This window comes from Pistacia vera, unplaced genomic scaffold, assembly GCF_008641045.1.
Source record: "Pistacia vera cultivar Batoury unplaced genomic scaffold, PisVer_v2 Contig208, whole genome shotgun sequence".
In the NCBI taxonomy this organism is placed as follows: Eukaryota; Viridiplantae; Streptophyta; class Magnoliopsida; order Sapindales; family Anacardiaceae; genus Pistacia; species Pistacia vera.
In genome coordinates this window covers 430,727-442,218 of record NW_022196011.1, presented here as the reverse complement: position 1 = coordinate 442,218, position 11,492 = coordinate 430,727, and the positions used below count along the sequence as shown (strand labels likewise).

The following is an 11,492-nucleotide window of genomic DNA, read 5'->3' as shown; positions in this document are numbered from 1 at the left end:
AAGTCCTCACTATTGAACTATTTTTCATTGTCGGTTATTACAGTGTGAGGGATTCCAAATCTACAAATGATGTTTTTGTAGACAAAGTCTTTCAGCTTGTTTTCTACGTAATGGTAGCTAAAGGCTTGACTTCTGCCCACTTAGTAAAGTAGTCCACAACGACTACTACGAAATTAACGCCCTATTTTCCTTGAGGTAAAGGGCCTATCAGGTTGATGCCCCAAATTGTAAATAGCTAGAGGCTTGTCAAAGTAGTTAACTCCTAGGATGGAGCTCGCGAAACATATGTGAACCTCTATCATTTGTCACATCTGCGCACATAGTCTGCTTCATCGTCAAAGAATGGTGGCCAGTAATAGCCCTGACGAATCACTTTGTATGCTAGAGATCTACCCCCTGCATGGTTCCCATAGATGCCTTCATGGATCTTTCTCAGAACATAGTCTGCATCTTTATGGTCAACACACCGCAATAATGGTGAATTGAACCCACGCTTATACAATTTGTCATTGATGAGCATGTATCGAGCTGATTTTGCGCAAAGTGTTCTGGCTTCATTTTTCCCTTCAGGTAGGCAATTATTGCATCCATCAAGTCGTATCTCTAACTCGTCACTAAGACTGGTTCCTGTAGAGCAGAGATGCTTGGACTTGGGACTTGGGAGGAACTTAACAGGTATTGAATTAGTCTTCTCTTGGTTCATTGTAAAGGCTAGGTGAGCTAGAGCGTCGGCCAATGACTTCTTCTACCTTGGGATCTGAAGAACAGTGAAGGATTTGAACTCCTTAATCTCGAATTTCACTTGTCGGAGATAGGATGCCATTCAGTCTTCCTTTTAAAACCTTGACAATTTTAGCTGGATTTCAATGGATGTATCCAATTGAAAGGACTTTAAGAACTTATAAATCTTATGTAAAGAATTAATGAGTTCATATTATGTTTTATGTATCTTTATGATATTGAAACCAAATTCAACCGACTAGAGCGTAATTTAGATGAATTTAGTTTTGATATTGATGCGAAAGTTAATGAACAAGATCAAAGAACTTCGTAGAGTGGATGTGGAACTAGAGGCTGTTCAATTTGTTGAGCCAAGTAGTAGAGTTAGTGATGATGATATGCGTTTCATAAATTAATTTTATCAAATGTTATTTTGTCACGAGTAATATAGGCATTATGATAAATTACAATAGCTTTAAAATAGTGTTACAATATATTTGAAATACAATAAATTATTTAAAAAAATAGTAGAAATATAATTTAAATTATTTAAAATAATGGTATAAATATAATTAGTTTTTAAATTATTAAATTATCCTATATTTTGGTTGGATCCAATAATAATCATTTTCCTAATCTAAATAGAATAATGGTTTTCTTAATGAATCCACTTGGCATTTACAAAACATGCTACTACACCGTTTTGGGGCAGAAATCCAGTCAAGCTTTCCTTTGCTAAAAACCCTTCTTCCGCTAAAAACCCTTTTGCTATATGCCTCTCTCCCAATGTATGAAATTGCTTTGTCATTAACGCACAAAACTTCAATCTCTTCTCTGCAATAGTGCAACCTTCACTCTTCTCTGCACAAATCGACCAAACTTCACTAGTAGGAAACTTCAATCTCTCTCCCTGTGTATAAAATTTCTTTCTCATATATGTATATTTATGGTATGGTTTTTGGCTTTTTCTATTTGTTCTCTTGTTGGTTGGGTTAGCGGGGTTCTTGGGTTAGATTTTTATGCTACATTTTCTTCATATATTTTGAGAGCTTGACGAACATCTGGTTATGTATTTTCACTTTGAAAACTCTATCAATTAAAATGGTTGAGATATATGCATACAAAGTTTTAGATGTTTAGATTTGAATGTGGAGCTATGTCTTGTATATGCACAAAATGTTTAGAATTGCTTGATTCTGATGGAGTACTGTTTGCCCTTTTTTTTTTTTTTTTTCTATTTCTGTCAGGAATATAGTAATTTTAGCAATAAAAAAAACTGAAAATGGCATTAATTGAATAGTATATACATGAAAATATGCAGAAGTAGACTAGTGTGAATCTCCCTTTGGAAAAGTCACCAAAAAAAAAAAAAAAGTTCTTGTAGTACATTATAAATGCTGGTATTACACAAAATAAACAGAAGTCTTATCATACAAAATAAGCTAGCTTTTGTTTATATCTTGTATCTTTCAATGGTGGATTAGATAATAACTTAATAAATTTCCTCCAGTAGGAATTAAACATTAATTAATTTAAATCAGTATTATTAGATGTCTTTATTGTTTTTTAAATTCCCCAAATATTATTTCAGTCTTGTCCCCCAATATGCAAATGTTTATTCTGTTTCGTGTCTTATATTTTCTAATCAAGTTGATCAAGTTTGTTCTCTATGTATGGTGGATAATTGATAATCTTTCTAATTGTATGATGTAGATGGATAAGAGTTGGATTCATCATCCTAATAGATTGTCAATTGAATATGCCAACGGTGTGCGCACATTTATTGAAATTGCTCGAAATCATGTTGATAGTGATGGGAACACACATTGTCCGTGTCGTAAGTGTCTTAATGCCTTCTTTAAGTCAATCAGTGTTGTTAAGAAACATCTTTTTATGAATGAATTTTCAAGGACATATGAAAATTGGATTTTTCATGAAGATAGTCTATTTGAAGGGTCAACCAATCTGATGCATTCTACTGACATAGACCAACCAACTTCTAATGGTGTAGACATTAATGATGATATGTTAAATGTGTTAAGTGACGTTTGTCGCCCTGCTACCTCCATTAGTTTCAACCACGATAACATGAATGTAGAAGCAGATGCAGTTGATGAGGAAATAGTAACAATGAGCATGAACCTTTTGATCATTTATACAGTGAGGCAGGGAAGAAGTTGTATCTGGGTTGTAAATTATCTGCTTTAACTTTTGTGGTTAGGCTAATGCATTTGAAGGATCTCAACATTTGGAGCAACAAGTCACTTGATATGTTGCTTACACTGTTGAATGAGGTACTACCAAAAGGTTCAAGTTTGCCAAAAAACACCTATGGTGTTAAGAGGATGTTACATGACCTGGGACTTGGATGTGAAAAGATTCATGCGTGCAAATATGATTGTGCATTGTTTTGGAAAGAAAATGAGAAATTGGAAAATTGTCATGTATGTGATGAATCTCGTTATAAGATGAATAATGGCATTGGGAAAAAGATACCACATAAAGTACTTAGATACTTTCCATTGAAGCTGAGATTGCAGAGATTATTTATGTCGAGGCATACATCGGTTGATATGTGGTGGCATACTGAGAAGCGAGTTAATGATGGTATGCTTCGACATCCAGCTGATGGGAAGGAGTGGAAAAAGGTTGATAGGTTATATCCATCATTTGCTAGTGATGCACGAAATGTTCGATTGGGACTTGCTTAAGATGGTTTTAATCCTTTTGGTAATATGTCTAATTCGTATAGCATGTGGCCAGTTATTCTTGTACCCTATAATCTACCACCGTGGAAATGTATTAAAGAGCCATACTTGATAACGTATCTTCTTATACCAGGGCCATAATCACCTGGTAGAGAAATTGAAGTGTTTTTACATCCATTAATTGAAGAACTCAAAGAGTTATGGTCGGTTGGTGCGTTGACATTTGATTTTTCAATTGGCAAGAGTTTTCAGATGCATGTTGCTCTCTTATGGATAATTAACAACTTTCCAGCATATGGAAATTTATCGGGTTGGAGCACTAAAGGTTATATGGCATGTCCAGTATGTAACAAGAAGACTTCATCTACGTGGTTGAGAAGTAAGATATGTTATATAGATCATCGATGATTTTTACATTCTGGGCATGCATGGAGACGAAATCGACTACACAATAATAAACTAGAAACTAGAGCGGCACCGAGGGAGTTATCAGGGGTCGATATTCTGAATCAATTAAGAAGTGTTGAGATGGTGAAATTGGGAAAGAACCCAAGTAATCAAGATAGAAAGCAAAAACGTACACCAGCAGAATTGAATTGGACGAAAAAAAGTATTTTCTTCGAATTGGAATATTGGTCCTCTTTAAAAGTACGACATAATATAGATGTCATGCATGTGGAGAAAAATATTTGTGATAATGTTGTTGGGACAATTTTGTGCATTGATGGAAAATCAAAGGATACTGATAAAGCTCGAATGGATTTGCAAGATATGAACATGAGGAAGGAATTGCATTTGGTGAAAATTGGTGATAGATACATTAAACCACGTGCAACATACACTTTGACACTACAAGAAAGAAAAGACTTTTGTAACTTTCTTAAGACAATTAAATTTCCTGATGGTTATGCAGCTAACATATCAAAAAATGTAAGTGTTAAAGATGGTAAACTTGGATCACTTAAAAGTCACGATTGTCATGTTTTACTTCAACGAACTTCCCATTGCCATTAGGAAATTTTTGCCATGTGACATTTATGCTGCACTGGTGGAGTTATCTTGTTTTTTTAAACAAATTTTCACCACGTCAATTACAAAGGATATGTTGCACAAGTTGGAGGAACATATCGTGTTAATACTTTGTAAATTAGAAAGGAATTTTCCATCGGCCTTTTTTGATATCATGGTTGATGTAGCTGTTCATTTACCACGTGAGGCAAGACTTGCAGGACCAGTTGGATTTCGATGGATGTATCCAATTGAAAGGGCTTTAGGAACTTATAAATCTTATGTAAAGAATAAAGCAAGACCCAAAGGCTCTATTGCCGAGGCATACATTGTTAATGAGTCATTGACATTCTGTTCTATGTATCTTCATGATATTGAGACTAAATTCAACCGACTAGAGCGTAATTTTGATGACAATGACAAAGTGTGTGATGCATCTATTTTCAAGCATAAAGTTAGTCCATATGGTGGGAGGCAACTACTGCAGTTACCACAAGCAGAAGTTGATAAAATACATTGGTACATTCTTAATAATTGTGTCGAATTGCGTGATTATTTAGAGTAAGTGATATTTTTGCTAACCTTATGAATTTTTTGTTTTTGTGAGGTTTTTATTTTGTCATTTTATATGATATGTTCTAACTTTGTTTAATCTTTTGTTGTATCTTATGAAAAAATGTTTAGTGAGCACATGCTTGAATTAGCAAAAGAAAGTGAAGGCACTAATATTTCAGAGGTGGAAATATTGAAAAGGCAACAAAAAAAGTTTCCTGACTGGCTTGAACATCGGGTAAGTTGTCGAACATTTTGGATCTTATTATTATTATTTTTTTTTTATGGTTTTCAACTTTTATATTGATCATATATTTTAATCATTTTTTTTTTGTTTGGTAGATGAAAGTGTTACGTTCTCAAGGAGCAGTTGAGGCTACTGATGATTTGTATTAATTAGTGTGTAAGCCTGATAGACGAGTGTCTAAATATAGTGCTTGTATTGTTGATGGAGTACGATTCACTGTGAAAGATCGTGATGATCGACTCACAACCCAAAAGTGTTTTAGTGTATGAGGAACTTGAAGATGATGATAATGGTGGTGGTGATGATGATGAGAGGATGGAATTTTATGGAATTCTTGATTCAGTTGTTGAAGTGAATTATATTTATGGCAGAAGTGTGATTTTGTTTAAATGCACTTGGTTTGACACTGACCCTAAAAAAAATGGGTGTGAAGGGATTTTCACTTTACAAGCATCAATGTGAGTCACAAATGGTATGCCAATGATCCTTATGTGTTAGCATATCAAGCTAAACAAGTTTTCTACATCGATGATCCTAAGCTAGGGGTCAGTTGGAAAGTTATATAGAAGGTGCAACATAGGCATTTGTACGACATTCCTGATAACATTGTGGAAGATCAATCGACAATGCATGATGCATATCAAGCCAATAATTCATATGAATTTAGTTTTCATATTGATGCAGAAGTTAAGGAACAAGAAGAACTTCATAGGGTGGATGTGGAACTAGAGATTGTTCAATTTGTGGAGCCAAGTAGTAGAGTTAGTGATGATGATAATAGTTTCATAAATGATGATAGTGAAAATGAGAGGAGTGATGAAAGTGAAGATGTATAAGTTGAAGATGATATTGAGAATTAATAATATTTATTATTGTCATCTAAATTTAATTTGCATAATTGTGATATGATTTTTCTTTGTGCATTAATTTTGATTTGTTTGCTTTATATTATTAATTTAATGTACTAAATTTAATATTTAATATTTAAATATAAATATTAAATAATGTTATAAATTTATTATAATAAAATAAAAAAATAATACTAACAATAACCTAATAACAATAACAATAATAAATAATAATAATTTTAAACAGCAACAAACAAGTACAAAACTTAAGCTGCCAACAGTGGAAACCTGAAAAACAATACAAAATAAATAATAATAATAATAATTTTGATTTCTTTTATTAATTACTGATTAGTTTTAAGTTTTCAATTATTGTCATATAAATATAAAATTATATTAAAAATTAAATTCTAACAAACTAATGGCAATGATTTTAAGAAAATCGACACCAAAATTTTTTCACGACAAAACAGAGATTGCGTCGCAATACGTTTTTTGCATTGTTTTTTATATTTGCGTCGCCAAAAACGTTTCTCACTGAACAATTTGTTGCATAGCCAGATGAATTTTGTGTCGTTTTTTATATTTTCGTTGCCAAAAACGTTTCCCAACGAACAATTTGTTGCGTAGCCAAATGGATTTTGCGTCATTTTTTTATATTTTCGTCGCAAAAAACCATTCCTGACGCACAATTTATTGCATAGCTAGATGGATTTTACATCGTTGTTTATATTTTCGTTGCCAAACACGTTTCCCGACGCATAATTTGTTGCGTTGCTAAATGGATTTTGCGTCATTTTTTATATTTTCATCGCCAAAACGTTTCCCGATGCACAATTTGTTGCGTAGCCAAATGGATTCTGCTTTGCTTTTTGTATTTTGGTCGCCAAAAATGTATTACGACGGGCCTTTTGTTGTGTAGCTAAACTTCGTTGGCGTCGCTTTATATATGTTCGTCGCCAAAAGCATTTTATGGCACCATGCATTTGCTTTGCTAAATACTTTTGGCTACGTTTTGCATTACTTTCGGCTCTTAAAAGTATCCACGGTGACATATAGTTACGTCGCGAAACAACTTGGGCATCGCTTTTTTTATTTTCATCAGGAAAAACATTGTATGAGGAATTATGTTGTCGCTAAGTCCATCGCCAATTTGCTTCCTGCCATCTTGTAACAGCCAACATTGAGGTACATGATTTAAATTATGTTGTATAGCCCTTAGTTAAATTTTGTTAGAATTATTTTAAGAGAATTTGAAGAAAATGCCTTAAATTTGCATTAAGGGTAAAATATTCTTTTCTCTCAAAACTAGTTGTTTTTTTGGGGAGTGAAAAGTGATAGAAAATCATAGAGAATTCAATAAAAGTGAAGGCATTTTGGTAATTGACTAAGGGACAAAGATGGAATTGCCTTCTAAGGGACAAAGATGGAATTTTTAGGAAAGAGTAAGGGCAAAATGAGAAAGTGAGTTTATAAACTAAAATGTTAAGGGTTTCAAACCCTTATTTCGTTCATACCACCCCCACACTCCTCCTCCTTTTTCTCTCAAATTTTCATTCACTTTTCCAAGGAATTTGAGGGCTTTTGAGTAGATTTTCATAGGGTTTTGATTCAAGGCATCAAAAGGTAAGGATTCATACTCTTTATCATGATTTATTGTGTAAAGGTTGAGTTCTTATGAAGTTTGCTTAGGTTAAGAGAAGATTGGAATCCAAGAAAGTAGAGAGTTTGAGAGACTACTCAAGCACAAGGTAAGTAAATTCCACTCAAAATCCAACTCAAGCTAAATTTAAGAATTCAGTGAGTAGAGATTTATTTTATATATGCATAGTTGTGATTATTGAGAAATTAGTGAGATGTATGATGTATTATGCTTATTGTTGGATATATTTAATATGAGAAGTATATGTGATGATTTTGATGGGTTGAAATTGGAAGAATTGGAGAAATTTTGGGAGTGTGTTTGCCATGTAGCATGTGATGCTACAAGAGAGTTTTTCTCTCATTTTGGATGCTTTTAGAAATAATAGAATGATATGAATCAGGGTTTGTTGTGCACAACTAATGTTTGATGAAATGCCTAAGTGAAAACATGTTACCAAACTGCCCTGTCACACAGCCTGACTTTCTAAGTGATTTTTGGGCATCTTACAACTATGAACTGGGTTTAGACCAAAACATAAAAGTTGTAGCCTGTCTCAAGCTTTAAAACGAGACTAAAACCGTATGAATCAATGTGTAAACTCAAGTTATGTCTTCTTGAGTATGACCTGGCAGAATGACTATCTTGATGCAATATTGCTTTGTGCATTTCAAAGTGCATATAAGTAAGTAAACTTAATGAACAGCAGACCTCCTTATGCATTAATTGTGCATTGAGAAGTAGTTTGAGAAGAGTAGAGAACTTTGTGATGGGCTACTCTAAAAGTAAGAGAATGAGAAAAATCTAAGAACGGGTTGGTGCTTTGTGAACTCCACCCGGAAGTTATGAAGAATGGGTTGGTGCTTAGTGAACTCCACCTAGAAGTCACGAAGAGTGGGTTGGTGCTTGGTAACTCCACCCGGCCGTGCCTCCGGTAAGATGAGCTGTGACATTCAAGTGAGAAAGAATGAGAAATATAGAAGGAAGAGAGGAACAAAATGAGTAAAGTCACAAAGAGTGGTGGGTGCTTTGTGATATCCACTCAGCCGTGCCTGCCGGTAAATGAGGCTGTGACATACAACAAATTTAATAGAAAAGAGCTATGTGAAGAGAAACAGAAAAAGAAAATAAATGAGAGGAGAAGAGTGTAAGGAAAGAATTAAGAGAAAGAGTTACGGGGATAGACGAGTAGAGGATTTACTTACTGAGCATTATTTTGTGCTCACCCCATTGTTTATCTTTGTGTTTGTAGGATCTAGGTGAGGAAGCGGTCGGATGGGCGTTGGCCAGCGAGGAGCAATAGCTACACTGTCCACTGTTTTTGATAACTTTTACAAATGATACCTTACTTTGTATAAAGAATGATTATATGTATTAAAAGAAAATTTCGGGCCCATTTACTTTTGCTAATATAAATGCATTTTAATTTATGTATTTCTATGAGTAACCTAGTATGAAGCAGTTATTACACGTCTCGTGCAAGGATTAGAAAGTTTGCGAAACTATTGGCAACCAATTTCATATTTCGTCGCTAATAGTTACCTTTGGCGACGAATTTTGAAATCATCGCTAACAAAATCATAGCTAAAAGCCGTTTTTGTTGTAGTGTAAGTTGGTTTCTATCCTCTATGTCTGAATCCATGTTTCATCATGTAGCTAAGTGTAGCACCTCCTATGAAATATGGAACCTGTTAGAGTTACATTTTCAGTCGATAACAAAAGCTAGAGCATTGCACCTTAGAAATATGTTGCAAAGTACTAAGAAAGAGTCCCGTAGTATAAGCAAGTATGTCTTGAAGATGAAAGAACTAGGAGAAGAATTAATTTCAAGTGGTGTGCATATAAGTGATGAAGAATTATTACTCTATCTCCTAGATGGTTTGGAAGCTGAATATGATGCGATGGTGGCAAGCCTTGTGGAAAATAATAGTGAAACAACACTACAAGAAGCCCAATTTTTACTCCATAAGCATGAAATTCGTTTGGAGAGACAACATAATTTATTTAGGAACTTTCATGAATAGTTAGCTTCAGCGTTGATAGCTATAAAAGAAAGCTCTAATGAAACTTCTGGTATCCCGCAAAATAAAACTTTGGTTATGCTTGAAACTAACCTCACCACTGATCAGTCGAAAATGTTCAATACTTTGGCTATGAACAACTTTGCTTTACAGTCTCAACAGTTTCCTACCACTCCACAACACCAGACTTTCAATACTCCCTCTTTTGGGGCAAGTAACGTAAGTTAGACAAGTTTCAGACCTGATTACAATCTGCCTTATCAGAATCAATTTCTTCCAACTATAGATAACTCTAGTTAGTTACTTCCTTCTGTTATGTTCATGTACAATCCTCAAGGGATGAAGGGTCGAGGCAGAGGACAAGGTCACTTTCGACCACGCTTCATATGTCAGGTCTATGGCAAAGGAAGGCACTCTGCACTCTAATGCTATCACAAATTCGACCATGGTATTCAAGGCTTTATCAACACTGGAACACCTGCTGGTTTTGTCAATACTAGAGTAGCTAATCAAGTGGGGTCACATGGCCATTTTTCAAAATTCATCTACTAATGAAGCTCAAGCTCTAATGGCCAGAATTATGGCAGGCCAACCAACACTAAACTCTATCTACTGGAGTCCAACTAACAACTTTGGCTTTGTTGGGACATCTTAGCTGCCACACTTAAGTCAAACTACTAAAGTTTCTGCCAATATCTTTCCTAGTCCAACCTCAACTTCATTTCAGGGAGAAGGATCCTTGACAATTTCTTCATAGAATGTGCCTATTACCTCTCCTTAAACTGTTGCTGACCAGACATGGTATGTATACTAGATTCAGGTGCCACCAATCACATGACCTCTGATGCTAACAACTTGCTCCTCAAGGACAATTATCATGGAGGATTTAATTTCAAGTTGGAAATGGTCAGAATGCTCTCGTCACTCACATAGGTGAGTCTCTTTTACCTTCTACCACTTGTCCTAGGGTATTATATCTTAAGAAAATGCTGTGTGTACCTCATATTGTGAAAAATTTATTAAGTATATCTCAGATCATTAGAGATAATGGGGTTATTATGGAATTTCATTGTGATCGTTGTCTCATAAAGGATAAGGTCACCAAGGTTGTTTTACTACAAGGCTCTCTAAAAGATTGGCTATCCCAGTTGTAAATTTCACTCCCTACTGCTGGTTCTGCATTCGTTTCCTCCTCTACTCATAAAGGTGTATTTCATCTTCCTCTGACTGCAATAAGACATCTTCTGGTGCTGCAGTTTCTTCAATTCATAGTACAAAAAAATAAGGCATCTGGTGGTGCTACTATTTCATTAGTTCGTAGTATAGAGAATAAGCCTTTTGCTAGTACTGCTACTTGTTCTTTAGTTTGTAATAAGGAAGCTGTTAGTAATAATGTTCTTGGAGCATTAGTTAGTCAAGCTCACTGTATGCCAACAAATGAATATGATGTAAAAGTTAGATTTACTAAGCTATGGCATGCTAGATTGGGGCATTCACATGAGAAGAACTTGAAACATGTAATGGATACAATGAATATATGAGGCTTTTTTGGGAATAAAATGCTTTTTTGTGAAGCTTGCCAACTCNAACCTAGAACATTGCACCTCAGAAATATGTTGCAAAATACTAAGAAAGACTCTTGTAGTATAAACGAGTATGTCTTAAAGAGGAAGGAACTAGGAGATGAATTAATTTCAAGTGGTGTGCATATAAGTGATTAAGAGTTATTACTTTATATTCTGGATG

The 11,492-nt window shown here is 34.6% G+C and overlaps 1 protein-coding gene across 1 annotated transcript; it reads left to right on the top strand.

The window, feature by feature from the left end:
- Nucleotides 1-1,028: 1,028 nt before the first annotated feature.
- Nucleotides 1,029-3,431, top strand: LOC116129140. Its single transcript, XM_031414896.1, has 3 exons — nt 1,029-1,103; nt 2,434-2,844; nt 2,958-3,431. Exons 1-3 carry the CDS (start codon nt 1,029-1,031, stop codon nt 3,429-3,431), a joined length of 960 nt encoding a protein of 319 aa, XP_031270756.1.
- Nucleotides 3,432-11,492: the final 8,061 nt, after the last annotated feature.